A 21,442-nucleotide genomic window follows, 5' to 3' on the forward strand; every position below is an offset into this window, starting at 1 on the left:
GGGATGAAACCAGAGACCACTGACACCCAGCCAGCTGGAGAAGCACCTACATTCATGAGAAATCAGCACCCTCATAGAGTTATTTATTTCAACAGGGGTCACAGGGGATTTATCAACCATCAGTTAGGACATTAGCACTTTTGTTTTAAAAATATCAAGGATTAAAACTAGATCAAGTATCTCAGTTCCATAAGGCAGATTTTAATCAAAGGGATATAACAAAGTCAATCATTCAGTGACTCTCTTGGGTTTTGAAATCAGGACTATTGTGTAAAAGAATATAGAACTTAATTTTTCTTAGAAAAATGAAAGCCAGTATCTTAACAGGCTTTTTGTAAGTCCTAAACGCCACACAATAACTGCCATTATCTGTACCCAAATGCCTGGTACAGGTCTCCTTCCTCTTTAGAAAAATGATGGGTTGTTAGATGAAGCTTAACAGTTTCTACACCACGGAGGTCAGTGACACTCCAGAGACCCCGGGACAGTTAAAAGGCCATGCAGAGGAAGGTCTCATTTGAGCTGCCTGCCAGCGTGCAGAGGAATGTGCCACGAGGGGTCTCCACCTGGGGCTAGGTGAGGGGGTGGGGGAGGTGTTTGGGGAGCACTTTGTCAAATCCTGATAGGGGAGACATTTGAAGACATCCTAGGAAGGGGAGCCCATGACTTGAATTTATTAGCAATTAAATTTAGATTCTGGAGAAGGCAGCCAGGAAATTGAGAGAGTGATGCCTCAGAGGATGGATAGGATGCAGCCATCTGCTACACAGCACAACCAGCCCACTGCAGGACTCTTGAGGCCTCCAGTGGCCGTGAGGAAGAAATGCCAAGTGGACAGTCCACGCTGAAGCAGCCAGATGGCCATTTAGTGTACTAGAACAAGGCCCATCTGTAAAAAGTGATCATCCAAAAGGACTCCAGAGAAATCCAGGAAAGACGACCTGGCTTGTCACAGAGCAAGGCTCCACGTGTGATCCAGTTGGCACCTCCATTTTTTTGTGCTCATGTTCACAAAAAGCTCTTTGCCTCAACGCCGCACACTTCAAAGCTAGTGCAGGCCACACCTTCTCCTTAATGGCTGAAAAAGTACTCTGCCTCACTATACTTACATATAACTTTATAGATTAAATGTAAGCAGTTCATGCAGCGACGAGCAAGCAGAAAGGTGAACGCTGCCCAATCCCTCTCTACACAATAAGAACGTGTGTGTGTAAGTATGGTTTTAAAGCAAACCTCATGACAGTTGACATTATTTAGTCACTTTCCTACCAGGGATTTTATTTTTTGAGTTCTGGAACATAATTCAGCTTTGGATTGCAACTGCAAACAATGAGAAAAGATAAAGAAACACTAAAAACTTACTTTGAAGAAGGTCCATCTTTCATCCACCTTGTGAATTAAAGAGGAAAAGGAAAATCATTACGTTAATTCTTACTAAATTAATGGCTAAAATAAAATATATGCAATGCTTAAGAAATATGCAAATGTCTTACTTCCTGTCCTGGGGATCCAAAGCACAGAAGATCACACTGTTAACAGGGTAGTGCCTTCGAAAGAAGAGCCTGTCCCAGAAATAAAGGGGGAAGATGAGTACGCTGGAATTATCTGATGGATCATAAGCTTCAGGGATCGCTCCTGCATGATTGTTTCATATCTTATTTAGAGAAGAACAAAGTCTGTGATCATTAAGAATCAAAAGATAAAATGAAGTTGGGAAATCGTTAGTGTTCAAAAAGACAAATGGAGTCGCAGTGAAATGGACCACTTTCCAGAATGCGATGGTCACTTCTATGGGGCTACAAGAAGGAAGCCGGAAGGCCGTTGGCCAGGTGGAGAACCAAGTGTTGTGTGTGAGGTATCCACAGGGTTTGACCTGACATTTACTCAACTATAAGCCCGGGAAAACCATTTCCTGTTTCCCCTTCTATAGAAAGGAGCACAATACCAACTTCTGCCCCTCCCCACACTTCCAGGATGGTGACCCAAACAGACAAAACCACGGATATGAAGGCACTCCGTGGAGCGGCAGAAGGTTGTGCATTTTATTGAGGAAAATGCCCCTAACTTCGGTTCCTCTCCTCCTCCCCCTTGCTGCTGATGCAGCCACTAGAAGGTGCTGTGCTCAGGGCTTTCAGCCTCTCTTGTTTATCTTCCCGGGTTCTCCTTGTAAACTGCCCCACTCTTGCTCGATATGATGCAGGGGATGGTGCCCATCACAAAGCACGGCCCTTCAGGCTCTCACCCCAAACAAAATAAACACCAGCAATGTTCTTTCCAAGAGAAACAGCAACAGACAGTTTACTACGTGGCCAGAAACCCTCTTGCCTTAAAAGCTGCACACTCACTTCCTCTGATTGTCCGTCAGTGTGATGCCCTGGGCAGACACTTTGAAGTGGACCACAGTGGAGATTGCAGGCGGCTCTTGGACCAAGGTGATGCTCAGGGCCTTCTGCACTGCTTGGTGGCCAGTAAGGGACTCCATTTCCACCGAGTTCAGATACCACACATTGCAAGCTGCAAGACACACAAAAAAGGAGTACTTAACTATTCTCCCCTTGGGAAACTCATTTGCTCTTTGGGCCACCAAAGATAGACCTTTGGCTCACACCGACTTGTATGTGTGACCAGCGCCAGATGTAATTTAAAGGCAAAATACCCTTTGCCCCCAATTGCAACCATATGGACTGTTGTAGACCTACACATGTGATTGCACTTTCTTCAGCGTGGATATAGGGAATATATAAGCGTGGAGAGCAAAGAAAACCCTTACCAGAATGCTTGCAATTTCACCCTGTGCTTGCTCCCTGGTCCCAGTAGAAGTCATCCCTGACTGATTGAACCTGGTGGCTCCAGTTGAGGGGGTGTGGAGCCTGTGTGCCCGCACTGGAGACATTAAGACTAAAGTGAAGGAATCCATTGCCTCGCCTGGCCAAGGACCAAGAATGTTTCCTCCCCTAAGGAACACAACCCTCTCTATCCCTACTGGGCTGTAGGCCAGGCTCTGTGTGTGGGTGTGAATGGCATTTTAATTTCATTTGCAAAAGCCTCCCGATTTCCACTAAGCAGGGGAACACACGGCAGTCAGAGGAATAAGGCAACACTGCAGCGCTTTTCTTTGCAAGAGTCCTTGAGGCCCTTGGAACAGCAGTGTCTTCTCTCGCAAATATACTGCTGATTGCCTCGTATACCCATAAAAAAGACAAGTCCAGTCACACAGATGGCGAGAGAAGATGCCTATTGCGTACACTTTCCCTGGTTAAAGTGAAGCGCCACTTACAAGTGGCTAAATCTTAAGTTCTTTCCAAAGCAAATGCAGAAACATAGCTTTAAAAAAAAAAGCTTTGTGTTTTCAGGACCTGCTATTTGGACTATAGTGAAACATGCACCTCAGTAAGCAACCCTACAATGAGAAATAAAGTAGGAACTGGTATTTGCACCAACACGTTCATAAGAAAAATGAAGCCATTTCCTTGATCTGTGGGTGGTGAGTGTGCAAAGCCTATCAGGACAGAATTTTCACTGACCATGGCAGGAAAGGGGGCACCCAGAATCGGTTTATTAACTAGACATGGACCTGTCATAAAGGCTGCATCCTAAGAAAAGCAGCAGATTCTAGAGCGCTTTATAGGAAGCAAACAGCTTCAAAGACTCAAGTGACAACTTTCATCTAGGAGAGTTGGCCACTGCAAGATGATTCCAACAGTCATGGAGGAAAGACTGAAATGTACTACTGGTGCTGAGCTACTTAAGGTTTATTGTGCCAACCTGGCTGATAAACACGTGGGGTTAATTGAAGGGCGGAGGGGATAAATGGCTCAGTGAGCCTCACCTTTCTAGTTCTCGGGTCTCTTGCTTTCTGATGGTCGGACCAGTGTGCAGCTGCCTTAGCCAGTTCCCTGCTTCACTTGGCAAGGCTCACTTCCTGCAAGGCATCCCTGAGGAGAAACCACATGGATCTACCCCAGTGCAGCCCTGGGTGCTGGAGCAGCCGTGTGGAGACCCCTGCCAGCGCTGAGATGCTTACACAGTCACTGATTCGGCTTTCCTCCTGCAGTTGGCATAGTAGTGTGTGTTATTGTGAGATGGAGGAGGATTTTGTGGATTGGTGTTGGACATATGTTGGACTAATGGGCTTGGACAGCACTGGGTTGGATGCTTTCTTAATGTGCACTTACCCTTTATATAAAACACTCTCTTATACATGAGTTTCTGTGGATTTGTTTCTCCAATACACCCAGACTAACACAGGTGCTTACATACAATATCCACAAGAGTGAATTCAAATATAACAATGGTCCATGAAAATGACACAGGCAGGCAATGATTTGTTCTGCTACACGTAAAGTTGCCATAAGTCAGAGCAAATAACAACCTCAAAAACTTGTTTCCAATGCTTCAAGCTTAAATGAAAGCTGCTGGTTAATAAGAATGTTGACTCTATGCCAGGAACTGGCTAAACGTTTTACATATTTTATTTCATCAAATCCATTTGGCAATTCTATGATGAAGAGTCTATTGTTCAACTTACAGATAAAGACACTAAAGTCTGGAGACATTAAGAAACTTGCCTATTGTCTCCCAGTTCCCCTATGCTTATAATGGTAATGTCAGAGACAATATCCATGGCTGATCCTTTCCATGTTAATTGAGATCCTAGGAGGTATTCACTCTGCTATAGAGTGGATTCAGACTCATAGTGACCCTAAAGGAGGCTCGGACTGCCCCTCTGGGTTGCCAACAGTATCACTCTTTCTGGGAGTAGAAAGCTTTTGGGTGTCTTCTGAGGAAGTTTGTGGTTTGGGACTGCTGACCTTAGGGTTAGCAGCCCAATGAGTAACCCCTACGTCCCCAAGACTCACCCTTACTAGGTGTCTGACACGAGAAAGGATAATAGCCTAGGTAAGAATGTATTATCATTGAGAGTCAGCTATGCAGTTGCCCTCTGTTGCCGATAAAGACCACAGAGAGTCCCAGGAAATCATGACATAAGAGGTAGTCTTTAGATGGTCATTAATCCCCCTGCACAGGCATGTTTCAGGAGATGCACAGAGGCAGAGAGAAATCAGTAATACTCCAAATGTTTTGAGTTAGGTCCTAGGTCCCCATGGTGCTCATGGCCCTTCCTTCACTCCTTGGAGCTAGAAGGCACAGACAACCAGAGGACACACTGCCAGGCAAGAAGACTGAGGACATAACTAATTGGTGGGTCATTTACCTGCCCTTCATCTCCTGCTAGCACTTGAGATGACCTAAGTGCTTATCCCCTTGGGAAGTAGAGTTGGCAAGAAATCCTTGCCATCACAACTGGTGAGTGGCTGCGGAGTTTTCAGGAAATGCGTTCTTGTATGAAATGGCATCTGTTGGAGGCTGTGACTACATGAGGCGTGTTGGATAGAAACAATTATACTCAGTAACCTAGTGATCCCTCTTCTAAGAAGGTTCAGAAAGGGAATAGTCCATAACTAGGCAAGATAATAAATGCACAAGGGAAGATGTCTGTGCCACATATTTATTAGAGTGGGAAAGGTTGCAAACCCACAAGTTCTCAAAATAGAAGAGTAGTTAAATAAGCCCCCTCCAAAGACTACCCAGCAACCAGCAGAGGGTAATTATGAAAATTGTATGGCAACATGGGGAACATTGTTAGCTGTGAATGGAAAAGCAGAATAAAAACTGCACTATGATTGTAAATGTGAAATACCAAGCACATGTGCTTATGAACAAGTGCTGGAAAGGGGCCTGGAAAATATAAAATAGTTAAACGTCATGTGGCTGAATGTTCCTTCTTGATGTCATTAGTATGATTGTAATGCCGATTCCATAATCAGGGTCATTTTGGTTTGATGACTACACCATTCCACAATCTGACCCGGGTGCAAATGTGTAGCAACAAGCTACCACAACCCTTGAAGGAACACAAATGGTTTTGGGTAATGAGGAGTCTAGTTGACTGGGAGTATGGTAGTTTGACATTTGGGGGATTTCTCACCCTAAATGAGAGGTCCATGCTGTCATTCCTCATAGCTGAGATGCCATCCTTCTCAAAGCCCAAACTCGGAGGCCGTTTTAATGAGGATCTATCAGACCATCCCATCAAGTCCTAAAAGCCCCTACTATCTTCAGCAGAGCGCTGTCCTGGGGTGGGTGGGCGGGCCAGGAGACTCAGTGGCATGATTGTGCAATTGAGTCTGCTCAAGATGACCTGATTGCACTTCAAAATGCTCTCGGTGGAATCAGAGTCATTTAACAATGACACATCCCAAATCATGGGGTGCTGTACATCATTAGGTGACAACGGGGAAGCTATTCTACAGTATAGAACAAGCCTAAGGTCCACAGACCCAGACCCAGTGACTCACTTCTGGGACTCTATCTCAAGGACATATCCAGCACTCAGGAGCACAGCAGAAAGACAGTCTTGAAAGCATTCTTTGTAGTATTGAAAACAAGCTAAATGTACAACACTAAGCAAAATAAGTATAAAAGGGTCCATTGCATAAGCATTACAAATAATACTTACATTGTGTTTATAAAACTGTCTCATGATACATTTACTAGATTAAATAAAGAAGAATATAAAGATGTACCACAATTGTAGATATGAGGGGAAAAGTAACATAGAAATAAGTCTGTTTCACATTAGACTGGTGATCATTTAGAGACCTTCTTTTCAATATTCAGTGGTGGTATATAGGTAAGGGGTCTGTGTGTGACCTTCCTGTATTTTCCTCTTTATAATTTAAAGAACACATACCACTTTTGTAGAGATAATACACTTAAAAAATACAAGTATGTTAAGTTAAAAACAACCACAAATTTATGGGACATTTTTCAGAATTATGTTAAAACGGTATTTATTGGATGGTTACACATATTCCTCTGCTTCAACAAAAGCCAATTAAGAGCTAAAGCTTAAGCCATAAAAAGAACATTGTTTCAGAGATTTGAATAAGCTCATAATGGTCTCAATATCAAATGAAATGGGATTAAACTGAATTTAAATTTTTATTTCCACCTTTGTAAACTATCCAATTTACTTGGTTTTTATTATTAGTCTCAGTTTCCTCAATCTTTGCAATGAGAAAATTGGACAAGATAATCTTTAGCAAGACAAGGAATCTAGCATTTTAAGTTGATTTGGACAACTAATAGAGTTTGGTTAAAAAAACCAATACAAGAAAACTTAATTTACTTGGAATGATCTCAGCTAACTTCCTAAAATAGCTTTGGCTTGACTCCTAAACAATTGCAACTAATCTTCATAGACGGTGACCCACAACTTACCTTTTAAGAGGTTTCTAAAATGAGATCAACACTATAAACATTCCTAGTGATTATATTTCAGCTAGGAAACAGGTACAGTTATCCGTAATTTCGCATAGAAAAATACCCACAATTTTATCAAGGAAATAAGCTACCAATATAAAATGTACTCTATTTGCGTATGAGATATATTATTTCTACTCCAATCTTTGAGAAATTCCCTTGCTCAATATCTCTGACCTGTAATGCCTTCCCTTGTAATGAAATACCTATAGAGAAGAGGGAATTGAAGCATATCCAGTGTTTCAGAGTTGATGGGTTCTTAGAAATTGGGACTCCCCAAGAAAGCAGGGATAAATGCTCAAAGTTCTTATTATGATAAATATTTCCAAACAAATAAAGTAAACAGAATAGTTTCCCCATCATCTTCAGCTGTGTCCTTACTCATGGTCTGCCAACTTACAAGTGGCCTAACATCTCTGGCTCATCCTCGAGTTCACTAGACCTGCACCGAATGTCTCAGCAACAAAGTCATGCCTAAAGAGCAAGGACAAGCTGGCACATGGCTCTCAGATCCATAGCCAGACACTTGTGTAGTTTGGGTTCCTGGTCAATCAAAAACCCAAAGCTAAAACTCACTGTCATTTAGTTGACAATGACTCACAGTGATCTAAAAGGGCCGGGTAAAACAAACCCCTGTGGGTGTCTACAACTGTAAATCATACGTTCCTAAACTTATTTGGCCTACCACCCTCTTTTCAGAGAAATAAAAATTACTGGGCGCCTCCCTGACAATTAAAAACTTTTGTACTCTAGTCCATAATTCAGGATAAAGTGTAGGTATCTGCTCTTTCAGTTCTCCCCTACTCTCCACCCATATCCCGGGCCTCCCACTTTGGGAAACACTGCTGTCAATCTTTATGGGAATAGAAGACCTCCCCTTTCTCCTGTGGAATGACTTGTGGTGTCACCTGGCTGACCTTGTGGTTAGCAGAGGAAGGCGTAACACTATGCCACCTGTGTTGCTGGTAGTATGGATCAAAGTATTGGCTCATGGTGAGTAATTTGTTGAGTAACATCCCTTGAACACAGTCAGATTTACAGTTAGGTCATCCATTTTCTGTGCCATTACATTGAAACTAAGTACAGGACCTGATATGCACGGCACTGAACTGTGTCTTGTTAGATTTGTCTGGGTTATGTCACCTGACAGTTAACCACTTCACCTAGGACTGTGGGATCCATCTGTAAGAGGAAGCCTCCTTCAAACACAGAGGAAAGAAAGGACACAGTCGTGGAACACCTGAGTGATGAGAATGAAAAAGAACATTCTACGATTAAACCAATTTTCTGCAGACTGTTTGGTGCTAGTAACTACAGTAGACCTGGAAGATGAAGCTGCATCTACTGACCTGCCCCCTGCTTCAATAGCTCGGCTGCTGAGCTGGCAGCTGGTGGAGGGGAGGTTTCTGCCACTTCCTCCAATGGATCTGCAGGGAAAAACAAGAAAGCAGAGATGAGCCTGTTCACTGACAAGGAAGCCTCACGACAAAGTTAGACAATACTACAACAGAGTTTCTACACCCTGACATTCCTTTGAAAGTGCATTACTTATTCACATAAATTCGGAGGTCATAAGGATGCATAGTTGCACATGTCATCTGTTTATCATCAAAGTGTGACCATAAATTCTATGGAATTTATATCATTTCCTCAAGGAAATCTCCCAACTTTTAAAAATCAGTGCAAGTCACATTTACTCATATTTTAAATTGATTACTGCAGTAGAAAATAATAGAATTACAGTAATTGGGCCTACTCAGGAAGGGTGGGGGAAATAGGGTAGGTTAACAAGTATAGCTACTATGGTTCCAGTTTATACACACACAGGCTTATTCCAGACGAAACGTGCCTGAACATGTCTCAGTGATCCGTGGGTGGGCGGTAGAAAAGCTCTCGAAGTCCTACGCTAGGGTACGTTAGAAAAATAGGGCCGATAAAAGTAGTAGCCTCAGAGATGTGGTGGGCCAGTAAAATTCAAAGCTGAATGGTCAGCTCCAAAGGTTATGGCGACTGTTTTGGGGGACTGTAAAGGGATCCTCTTAACAGAGTTTTTCCAAAAGATACAAGACAACCACAAGGGTTTATTAGGAGCCAACTTTTAAGAAAATTGAAAATTTCTGTAACAACAATGCACCTGCTCAAAAAGTAAAGACTAAGAACCACCAAACCCACAGTGGGATAATACAACACAAATGTATCCTTGTGCAGTTCCAGAGGTAGAAGTCCTAGGTGATCCTGACTGTGCTAAAATCGGGGTGGGCAATGGCTGCATTCCTTTGAGGGATCTAAAGGAGACCAGCTTCCTTGGCTTCTCTCCACTCCAGGGGACGCTGGAAGTCATCGACAGTGAAAAGGGGCGCATGAAGACTGATATGATAGGCATGACTGAGCTGAAATACACTGGCATTGGGCACCGTGAATCAGAAAATTAAGCAGAGAATAGCACAATCGAGAGGAATAGTATGCCATTCTTTCTCAAAAGGACATTTCAAAGTCAGTCTTGAAGTGCTGTTTGCGATAGGATTATAATCTATCTGCCTTCAAGGGAATCCAAGAAATACAACTATTATTCAAATTTATGCACCAACCACAAAGGCTAGTGATGTAGAAACTGAAGAATTCTATCAACATCCTCAGTCTGAAATTGAGCAAACATGCAATGAAGATGCATGGATAATTATTGGAGGTTGGAATGCAAAAGTTGAAAATAAAAAGAATAGTAGTTGATATCATGTTCTTGGTGACGGACATGAAGCCGGAGAGCTCATGATAGAATTTTGTAAGACCGACAACATTTCGTCGCAGCAAATAACATTTTTCAACAGCATAAAGGGTACCAGACACCTGGGCTTCTCCAGAAAGAATACACAGAAATCAAACTGACTTCCTCTGTGGGAAGAGACAATGGAGAAGCTCGGTAAGAGCAGCTACCACCAGGCCAGGGGCTGATCATCAGCATTGCTCATATGTAAGCTGAAAAAACTGAAAGCAAGCCCACTGGAGCCAAAATAGGACCGTGAGTCTGTTCTGCCAGAATTTCAAGAACATCTCAAAAATAGCTTTGACTTAGTCCACACCAACGACAGAAGATCTGATGAGCTGTGGGAGGGCATCATGGACATCTTTCACGAAGAAAGGAGAAGGCCGTTAAACAGACAAGAGAGAAAGAAAAGATCAAAGTGGGTGACAGAAAAGATTCTGGAACTTGCTCTTACATCAGAAAGTAGCTAAAGCAAATGGAAGAAAATATGAAGTCAAAGAGATACATAGAAAATTTCAAAGGGCAGCTCGAGAAGAAGTGGTCAAATATTATCATAAAATGTGCAAAGACCAAGAGTTAGAAAACCCCCATTCAAGGAATAGGAGTAGCCTGTGTTGTTGTTAGGGGCTATCAAGTCAGTGCTGCCCATAGTGACCCTGCGCACAACAGAAGGAAACTCTGCCCCGTCCTGTGTCACAGGTGGTCCTATGTCTGAGCCCGTTGTTGCAGCCACTGTGCCAGCCTTATCCCATCTACCTAATAGCTTTCATCTTGCCCACTCAGACTTCTTCTGTTTCAAAATTCAAAGAACATTGAAATGGTGCACAATTTTGAGTCCCTTCTGGATGCTAAACCTGACATGGTGTACATCAAAGTGCACAAAATGACCTGGGGAAGGATTAAGAGAGAGAGATAACTGCCTTCAGAAACAGATCCATCTAAACCAGGGGTTCTCAACCTGTGGGTCACGACCCCTACGGGGGGTGTCAAACAACCCTTTCACAGGGGTCGCCTGAATCATAACAGTAGCAAAATTATAGTTAAGTAGCAATGAAAATAATGTTAAGGTTGGTGGGGGAGGGTCACCACAGCATGAACTGTATTAAAGGGTCGTGGCATTTGGAAAGTTGAGAACCACTAATCTAAATGGACAATGCATTGAGAAACATTCCTTTTTGGTATTTTAAAGCTTTCTAGGATTTTGTAGCAATACTTTTGACTTCCATGAATATAGTCAAAATTTTTATTATAGATATTTTCAAACAAACAGTAAAGAGAATAGTTCCCCTATCACCTAGGTTAAAGATTAACAACATTCTGTCGAATTATAAATATTAACATGTAAGTGACCTTGGAGGTCTCTTAGGACCAAGGTTATCTTTTTCCTTAGACTGTTGACTCACAGATAACTTTCACGAAAGCCCAGAATATGCTGAGGAGATTGGGGGATGCTTGCAAACAGTGGAACCTTCTGTGCTCCTCCACTTGGATCAACATTCTACCATTTCTTGGCATTACCACAAAGTACAGAGCAGAAAAAAAGCCTCAGTTCGATTTTTTTTTCCAATGGATTTTTTTAGGAGCCCGTGAACTTGTGTGCTCTTGGCAACTGTGGATAGTTTTGCACAGAGTTAAAGGAACAACAGTGTCTTGACACCCTTACCTCTGTCTGGAATGAGCAGTTTGCAGGGCAATGCCAAAGGGGTGATTGAATGTTGATACACCAGAGCTGTCAGGCTCCCTGCAGAAAGAATGAATCAAAAAAGAGAGTCAGCAATAGCCCTGATGTTGCATCATAAAAAGCACAGTGATTCCTTGGTTGTCCAGCGGCTTCAAGTTCGAACTTTCCACTACTCAAACAGCAAAGTTAAAACAAACAAAAAGATCAGTTCAGTGTTCATAACTCTGCCCAATAGTCAAACTGAAAATCCAGTTTGAAACACCTGTACAGGTTGAGCGTGAGGTGTGTCGCATCTCACCACAGACACAAATGGGTGGCACTTCAGTCTAAACTCCGCTCCGCTCTCACTTAAACAACCTGTGTTGGTGTGTTAAAATATGTGGCATTATGGTTTTGTGGCTATTATTTGTGTAAATATCATAACCATGGCTCCAAAGAAAGTTAGTAAGATCAGCAGCAAAGCTGAGAGGAAAACCCTGAGAACCATGATAGAGTTAAGGAAGACATCATTGAGAAATTTGCATCAGCTCATCACTTGTCTGGTTTGACAGCTGAATACAAAATGGCTAAGGAAAACTTATCAACATTAAAAAAGAAAAATGTGGGGGTGGGTAGGAAAAAAATTTAAAAAGAAAAATGTGATTAAAGTAGCTAATGTAGCAAAAGGTGTGAAATTGTTAACCATTAGCTTATTGGAAGCAGTGATATTCCAGAAGGCTAAATGCCTCCACGGTGAATTTATACGTATAATTTTTGGGCTTCAGAACCAATTGTTTGGTTATCCATTATTTCTTATGAGAAAAATATGTCCAGTTCTTGAAGTTTTCTGCTGTTAAACTGAATTTGGAATGAACCGAGTTCCAACAATTGTGGTATCACTATCAGTGTTACAAACAGATACCAGGCACCATGAGGACATTACTGTACTTTGATACCCTATTCTTAACTGAATGTTTTTTAAAATGAGCAAGGTAAACATCAGCAAAACTGCGATGTTTGCTTAGGTTATCTTGAGAGGGGTGATGACATCAAAAGATAGTGACAAAAGATTCCAACGTCTTTGTGGAGTCTGTGCCGGCAACACAGGTGCACCGTGATGCTCGGTGGGCAAAATAACTACAAGGGTCTGTCGTATTCACTCTGACATTAGAGGACCATGGTTCACATTGGCCTATGACATGCTTGGAGGAGATGGCCCTGAAGAAAATAGCCTTCCCCTCGCACCTGAACACTGGAGTAATCCCTTGAGCAGTATCAGCTAGTGTGCCGTAAGCCCACTGCTCCATGTCCTACTTCAGAACAAGAAGACCTAGACATGTAAATCCACTCTCATGGTCCTCCCTTATTCAGGAGAAGGTCCTTCCCCTATGTACCCCTTGTTTGAAACCCTCCAAAGGTGAACTCTGTTCAGTGAGCCAGACCGCCCTACTGGAAACTACTTACGTTTGGTTACATATGATTAATTCTATGCTGTGTGAGAGATTTTGTATGGTACAAGATGTTCTATATTTATTCAATGTTGTAGTCATTTTGCTTTAAGGTGTACAACAGAGTACCAAAGAATTGGTTGGGCCATTACATTGTGGTATGGTAAGAACTTTAAAAATACCATTTTATTAAAAATTATACTTTATATACAGATAAGATGATGAAAAATAGGGCATAATGAAAACAATGAAAAGTATTTTAAGTATCTTGTTTTTATCTAAAATGTTCTATCTGAATTTCTGTGTAAAAAAGCTACCAAAGATAACCTTGAGGAATAAGTAATATAATATATAACTCACTTCTGTAGTTAAATATAAGTCACCAGTTAGTTTCCTTCCACTTCTCTACACACACACACACACACACACACACACACGATAGCAGGCCTAAGACCTCAACATAGCTTAATGCAGGGATCCCTTCTTGCACATTATCTGTAAAGTACTGGTACCACCACCACACTTGCCTAGACATAAGTAAAAAAGCTCTGCGTAGAATTTAGACTCCTAAGACACGTCTCTGAATTGGACAGCCTTATACATCCAGGGAGCTCCTTCCAAAAGGTACCTGAAGTATAGTCTGTGACTTCCTTTGGGGCCCTTTTAAAGCTCTCTCAAGGAAAGACCCTCTGACAGCTGTTGCACAGTCCTGCCCTCACTATTCTAGAGCACTGCAGTTAGCACCTCGCCCTTTGCAAAGAGGCCCCGACCTCCCTCCCTATCCTGCTGTAGGCTGAGGTTCCCAACTGTCTGTAGGGCCAACGAATGAGAAGGCAGTAAATACTGTTTTGCTCAGCTAAAATGAAATTGCAGTAACTGAAGTTTCAATAAAGTCTACTTTGGGCTTAACTTCAATAAAGTGGAAAGTTTAACAAAACAGTAGAAAAGTAAAGGGAATGACAGTTAATCCTTAGCATATTTATATAGTTACCAAATTACAAGAAATGAACACAACAGTTTACTGAATTGGGAACCAAGAGGTTTACAACTCCAACTCCAAACATACACAACACACTAACTGGATTCTAAAAGGCCTGTAATGGTGGCATGGCTTCATGTCCACGGCGTTACTCATTTTGCCTTTCCTACTCTACCCAGGCTCTGTTGCGTGCCTGCAGCTGGTACACTGTTGTCTGCATAACTCAAATAGACAATAAGAATGATATTTTTTTGGTTTTTCTCCCCACCCATTTCCTGTTACTCCCTCCTGTTTAAATTGGCACTGTCACTTGTGGTTAGCAGTTCAAACCCACCAGTTCTGCAGGAGAAAGTGGAGACTGGCTGCCCTGAGAGATTTACAGTTGCGGGACTCCTCTAGAGCAGTGGTGCTCAACCTTCCTAATGCCGTGACCCTTCATATAGTTCCTCATCCTGTGGTGACCCCCAACCAGAACATTATTTTTGTTGCTACTTCCTAACTTCAATTTTGCTACTGTTGTGAATTGGTTGACCCCTGTGAATGGGATGTTTGACCCCACCCCAAAGGGGTCACAATCCAGAGGTTGAGAGCCACTGCTATAGAAGGTCCCTATGAGTTAGAATCGAATGCAGGGCGGTGGGTTTGCTTTGTTTGGTAAATCTAACAAAACGTTGGCCACATTTCTTTTTTTTTGCATGTTTAAATACATTTTTAACATTGAGATCTTTTATGTCTAGTAACTATTCCAGGTAGTGTCTGCTTTACTTTAGTTTGAAATAAAAATAGCAATTTTAATACCTGAAAAATTTAGATTTCTTGTTTTCCCCCCAAAACCTTTTGTACTGGGAGGTAATAGACATATCATTCCATAATTCAATCACATCCAGCAATATTGTACAATTGCTACCACAGTTTCAAGCCCCCACCTAAACTCCTGATATCATCTCTCCCTTACCTGCCCCTCCCCTCCCAGCATGCCACTCCATCCTCACCCCCAGGAACCCTAATTCTCTTTGTTGTCTCTATAGGTTCATCAATCCCGGGTTGAATATACCAAAAAACATATAAAAAATTCAAAAGGGTTATCTCGAATGACGAAATATATCAGTATTAAACCCCAATATGAAGAAAAAGGGAAAAAACAAACAACACAGAAAATGTTGAATATCATACCAGGCCCAATGCCATTCCATTTTCTTCATATATAGTTTATACACATATACAGTTCAGTGATAAAAACTTCTGTTTATGCTGTACAACCAACACCCAATCTGTTCCTCACTGTTGATATCACCCTTAACCCTGTGTCATCTAAATATTTGTTAGAACGCTTTTGAGAAAAATATGGACTCTATTTTAAAGATAATATTTAGATCAGAGACATCTCAGAACTGGTGACAGAATTGAACTGTGTGACTAAAACCCCACTATGGAAGGACCCTTAACCTGTCAGAGAAAGCAAGGAGCTGCACGGAAGTGTCAAGAGCACCGAGGGCAACTCTCAGGTAACTTACCAAAGTACGGCTCATTCGGGCACCCTTTCAACCGCACGCCCTTTGGGGTACACTCAATCAAAAAGTGACGAACGAGTTCATTGGCCAAGTCTCCAGCTGTGATGAGAGATTAAAGAAAGACAATAGGAGGAATTGAGAGCAAGTGTAAGCAAGAAAAGCAATGTTAGCAGTGAGTTGTACATGAGCAAGTACCTGTTCCTCAGCCTGGTGACTGGGGCAGGTGGGTTGACACCACTCATCTAAAAACAGGAGTCATTGGCAGGATGACTGGGGGAACACAGTGGGACGCAGCGAGGATCCCAGCAGGGGAGATGCTGCGAGTGGCTGTACACTGAGCTCCACACTTTCCCAATAGAGCTCGGCGAAGTGACCACATTAGTCTCTGATTCTAATGGCGTTAGCTGCTATTGAATACTGCTCACAGCGATCCCATGCCCACCGGCATGAGTCTGCCTGGCCTCTCCATCCCTATGGCTAGCTGCAGCCAGAGCCACAGGGTTTTCAATGGCCGATTTTGAGAAACAGAAACCCTTAGGCTTTTCTTCCTACTCCCTCTTAGTCTGAAAGTTCGGCGGAAGCCTGTTCAGCATCATAGCAACACACGTGCATCAGGTGCATTGGCTAGGAATTGAATCTGGGTCTCCCGTATGGAGAATGAGAATGCTCCCACTGCCCCTATAAAAGCTCTAACAGGTAGACAGAAATTGAACATAAAGGGATAATTAGGAGCGATCCATTGAAAGAACAGGAAGGATTCAAGCCTTCTGGTAATTGTGCATCCCTTATACTCAGTTATATGAGCAGAAACATCCTATATTATCATAAAGTAGGATCTGTTTATTCATACCAGCACAGTAAAGTAAAAAAAGTAATAATGACATACACAGAAGAGAGAAATGCTTGTACCCTAGTGACAATAAGAATTCACATTTCATATAATTTCTTCCTGTGTATTCATCTGTTAGTTTACTACTTTCAATGCTAAGACCCTCTAGAGGTGAGTTGGTTTCAGCATATGGCCCAGAGTAGGGTCGAAATGATATTTGTGAATAACAGTGAGAAAAATGAAGAGTAAATACCAGTATCTAGACTACAGAAAAAGTCAGATAATCTACACTACAGTATATAAAAATGGGGGGTGGGGGTGGAATGGGGAAAGCACCATTCATACAGGCGGAAAACTACCGATGGTTTCCAAACTACAAGAGATAAAGTTCAGTAACAAGATACAAGATTGTTGAAGACAAGACATCTTGGGATCAAATATTGTCTTTTCCACACCACCTACCCTCCCCCCCTCCTGGATTTGGCATTTGGATCTCACAGTTCAAAGATATAGGTGAGAGAAGATTTTATCGGAACAATATCAGACCACAAGTGACCACACCCAACACTGGTAATTAAGTTCTGCCAGGGTCCCACAAGCTACCTTTCTTGTTCAGCTGTAAGACCGAAGGTGGAGGAGTCGCCACCTTCATGGCTAGGCCATAGGCTCCGCGGAAGGAATGGCTGTCCCGCACGATGAATGACCCAGGCTCCTTGTCCTTCAACATGGCAATGGCTAAAGGGGTGAGAGAGAAATAAGTGAATATCTGCAGTGCTAGGAAAAGGCTGTCTCCATTTGGGGGCCCAGGAGACCCTCTTCCACTGAGTCCGTGAGTTCGATTCCTCTGGTGAAGGAGTAACTTGGAGGGGACTGGCTGTGAAGGAGGAGAACGGACTGCCCTTTCATGAGTGCTGTCTTGTCCACACGGCCTCTCGAAGACTTGTGGAATCTGCATGGGTGGCCCCGTCTGGTGCAGTTGTTCCCATTTTCAATAAAGATTGGGTGCCCTGTGACTACAGCAAAGGATTGAATGGTGGCCACACGAAAGCAGCCTCTATCCACACCAGGACCCACAAAACATGGGGAAAATGGGGAATAACATTTTCACAAAAGATCGATTCAGGATAATAAGTCTTTCCAGGACATCTCCCACTCCCTTTCTGCCCATTTAAAATAACAATAGCCTCATTGAGTGCATGGAAAGGACTGTACATTCTTACAAGTATTATCTACATAATTGGGTAGACGAATATCAATGAGAAAATTTGACAGTGCTGTTTTTCAGCCACTCAACCTTTCATATTAAGCATTTCTGAGACATAAAGAGATGGTTTGTAGTCATAAAGAGATGGTTTGTAGACTTTTCCTCCTGAAGTTAGAATAATGGGGCCCAGTGTAGTCACAAACTGGCAGTAGCAACTTGTCCATCCTCACCCCTTTAATCATACCCCCGTCTTCTACCCCATAGCCACACAGGGTCCAATGCATGAGTGTCGTTTCTGAGGTACCAAGGCCCGGTCTTCCACATCCTTCCCTCTGAGGTAAGCCCAGGAACAGGAAGCGCCGCTTGCCCTCAGAGCCTTTCGTGGAGGCCAACCCCGCGCTGTATCACACCCTCTAGTGGGGAATGAAAACTCCAGCGGCAAAGATCAGCATGGACGAATACTGGCTCCTGAACAGATTTTCACCTCCCCTTTCTGGTAATATTTGGGTAGAAAGTGCCAGGAGAACTAGATGCAAGAATATATATTTATATTTATATATTTATAAATAGAAACCAAACACACAGATCATCCGTCGAGTTTGCATTTGCAACATTAGATGAATTCTGCGACCAGGTACTACTGTTTCTCATCCAGGGCAGCCACTCATCTTCTGCCTTGATGCATTTGCCTAGCATAGTTATTTGTCTGAGTGGGACCATGTAACTTCTGCCCTTGAATGTCTGGCTCATTTTCCTTAACCTAATGTTTCCACGGTTCATCCATGCGGAAGTATTTATCAGTGTTTCTCAACCTTCCTACTGCCGTGACTCTTTAATATGGTTCCTCATGTTGTGGTGACCCCCTAACCATAAAAAGGGTCGGTCGACCCCCAAAGGGGTCACAACCCACAGGTTGAGAACCGCTGTAATCAGAACGTGATAACTGTACATCTTATTACTATTATGTATCTATCTCCTACCTTGGAACTAAATGAAAATGAGTAAGTGCAATGAGGTCCCCACTTTCACACAGCTGGGCAGTTCGGAGAGAGTCTCCTCTTCTTTTCTAAGCCCGTCCTTTGTGGTGGAGCATGGCAGACGCCCATGGCAGGGTAGGATCCGAAACTGTACAGTGACAGAGCTGGCAAGGCTACTGGCAAGTGCAAGCAGCCAAAAAATGACACACCACAGACTGGAATCTTAGGGTTGTGCCTCGTTTCCTCCTCAGTGCTCTCATTAGCACAGAGTTGTTGCCACAACAAAGTAAAGATCCGAGCAGTTCCCACATGGAGGCATGTTGTTAAGTGTAGACCTTCCTCTAATTCAATCCCCACTGAAGGGATGGTTCTCAGGATCCTGACTCACAAGTTCTCCGCATGATGCCTATGCAGGGAAACCAGATTTCCTGACCTACCTTGTTCCCGTGAAATATCCGGCTTGTACCAGAACTTGGATGTGTCTTGCACAAACTTCACCGTCACGTGCTTATCACCTGGATTATCTGCAAAACAAAATTTGAAAGGAGTAACTTGAAAGGTGTTCGTTAGTATAACCTCACACCTCTGGTTAACCTACAAGTTCAAAGGGCAATCCCTGGAATAAGGGGCTGCGTACTAGAAGAGAAGAAATGATGCAGTGACTGAAATGACTGCCTTGACATAGGTAGAGATTATTTTAATGACGTAAACAAATACAGCATGACACTCTGATTAGAACTTGGCAACAAAAGCCCATGTGCCCTTGGCTACAAAGCAAAAAGAGCTAGGTTGATGTTGAATCGGTATTTATGTCTTATTTTTTCTTACATATTTGAAATACTCCATATTTGTTATTTGTAGGAAGAAAAATAGAGCCCGTGCCAATGTTGGAAGGATCTAACGTTAGAATGGCTCCAACTTGGATAAATGCAGAATCAAGAGGAATTAAGAAGAAGCAATAAGCCAATATTTAGCTTGTAGACTAGCAAGATGACAAAGGTGGAATTTATCCAAACATTTCCCAAGTCCCTTGACAGTTCAGATTTTTTTTCTTTCATGGCAACCAACTCAGAAGTAGAGCTGGTGCTCTGTGGTAGCTTGTCTTCCAGTTTAGTGTATCCATCCCCAGGCCCTTCTCTGAGCAAGTACACACAGGAGTAACTCCTCCATATAAGGAAACACACCTACCTGGTAAGGGGGGTGCTGCTTCTGAAGCTTTGGAGAAGTCTGGCAGGACATTTGGGAAGGGGATGCTGATGGTGCTCCCACTGTGGGGGCTGGAGAAACCACTGGAGGATGGGGAGGCAGAACCAAAGGAGTGGTCTCCCTCTGAGGCACGCTTCTTCTCCGGAAGGGGTGGCTGCCCAGGCAGGGGCATCCCTTGGCCCTGCAGGATTGGGCTGTGCTGGCCACTGTGTCCAGGTGCTACTGCGAGGAAGTGATGGGGCAGGAAGCCATTGTCAATGATACCTGCTGTGGGCAGCGGAGCACTAGGAGTCGGGGATGCTCCATGGGAATTGGCCAGCAGGGTCCCTGGGGTCTCCCCAGGTGGAAGGCTGCTGCCCACAGCAACTCGACTGAAGTTCAGGAAGTTTGGGCCACCCTGGGCAGCCAAAGTTTCCGGTGATGGCTCTGCCAGGGGGAGCTCATGGCTGCTGAAAGAGCCCTGGAGCTCTGAAGGCTGGAAATGGGACAGCACTGGAGAGTCCTTCATGAGGCCAGAGAACTCTGAGGTGCCAAGGAGACCACCTGCTGGTCGGCTGCTCCCCAACGTGGACAGCATGGGTTTAGGGCTCGTCTCTAACCACTGGCGTTCTGCAGAGGACGAGCTGTGTGGAAGAGAAGCAAATCAAAGGAGAAAGTAAGGTCAATGAGACATCTCAAAAATAAGGGACTGCTGCCCAGGGTGGGAGGATGGGAAGGGGGGGGTCCTGGGGAACAAGGCCCCTCTTTTTCACATGAAGCACTTCTCCAAATAACAAAATATGCACACTAACTCTACAGACTGAAGTGAAAATCTCTGAGGAGTTCACATCCTAGCCTCTTGCTGACTTTACTCTGCCAGCTCTGCTATCCTTCCTTTCCACCACTTGTAGATCCTTGCTCCCAACTCCCGGGGACCACCCACCCCAGTCCAGCCTCCCGTCTGCTCACAAACTCCAGCATTGCTGCTCCTGACAACATTCCCCTCTAAGTCCCAATATGTCTCCACCCCTCACACCCTTGCAGCCCTTTACCCAGCACCCCAGTCTCCATCTGCATCTGTGAAGACTGTCCCCAACCCTGGCTGCAAATTCCAGCCACAGCATTGTCACTGTGGTCGGCCATTTTCTGACTATTTGACTGCCTTTCCTCTCAGGATGGATGCCCATCTTCCCGATCTCTCTCCTCGATGCCAAACACGAGTGCCTAAGGCCCAGTCAGTTTTCAACCGATAGCTCGTCATGGGATATCATCAATGATATCACCATACATTACATTACGGAATACAGAAAGACACAGCAAAGAAAACAGCAAGTAATGTATACATATACACATATTTATTATCAAACCCTTCCTAGACACCCTTCTGTATGTCCTTAAATCAGACTCTTAAAGAATAATATATGAGAACCTAGGGTGGTAATATGCCCAGAGACACAAAGAGAAGTATTCCTCCTCTGGGTAAGGGGTGGGCTCACCTAAGAATTGCTCAAAAGCAGTCTTTGTGTAAAACAAACAGGAAGTTCCTTGCGGTCCATAGTCAT

The 21,442-nt window shown here is 43.4% G+C and overlaps 1 protein-coding gene across 3 annotated transcripts in view; it reads right to left on the reverse strand.

The window, feature by feature from the left end:
- Window positions 1-21,442, reverse strand: part of TNS3 (tensin 3) — a 348,472-nt gene that overhangs the window by 3,374 nt on the left and 323,656 nt on the right. For all 3 annotated transcript variants that reach the window (XM_075558135.1, XM_075558134.1, XM_075558133.1), the window contains 9 exons: window positions 19,884-20,524; window positions 19,133-19,219; window positions 17,118-17,249; window positions 15,689-15,784; window positions 11,751-11,828; window positions 8,676-8,753; window positions 2,346-2,514; window positions 1,494-1,562; window positions 1,363-1,389 (listed from right to left, as the gene is read on the reverse strand). In XM_075558135.1, the coding sequence (XP_075414250.1) occupies window positions 1,363-1,389; window positions 1,494-1,562; window positions 2,346-2,514; window positions 8,676-8,753; window positions 11,751-11,828; window positions 15,689-15,784; window positions 17,118-17,249; window positions 19,133-19,219; window positions 19,884-20,524 (1,377 nt within the window). The remainder of the gene's footprint in view (window positions 1-1,362; window positions 1,390-1,493; window positions 1,563-2,345; window positions 2,515-8,675; window positions 8,754-11,750; window positions 11,829-15,688; window positions 15,785-17,117; window positions 17,250-19,132; window positions 19,220-19,883; window positions 20,525-21,442) is intronic.

The sequence above is a fragment of the Tenrec ecaudatus genome, chromosome 9, assembly GCF_050624435.1.
Source record: "Tenrec ecaudatus isolate mTenEca1 chromosome 9, mTenEca1.hap1, whole genome shotgun sequence".
In the NCBI taxonomy this organism is placed as follows: domain Eukaryota; kingdom Metazoa; phylum Chordata; class Mammalia; order Afrosoricida; family Tenrecidae; genus Tenrec; species Tenrec ecaudatus.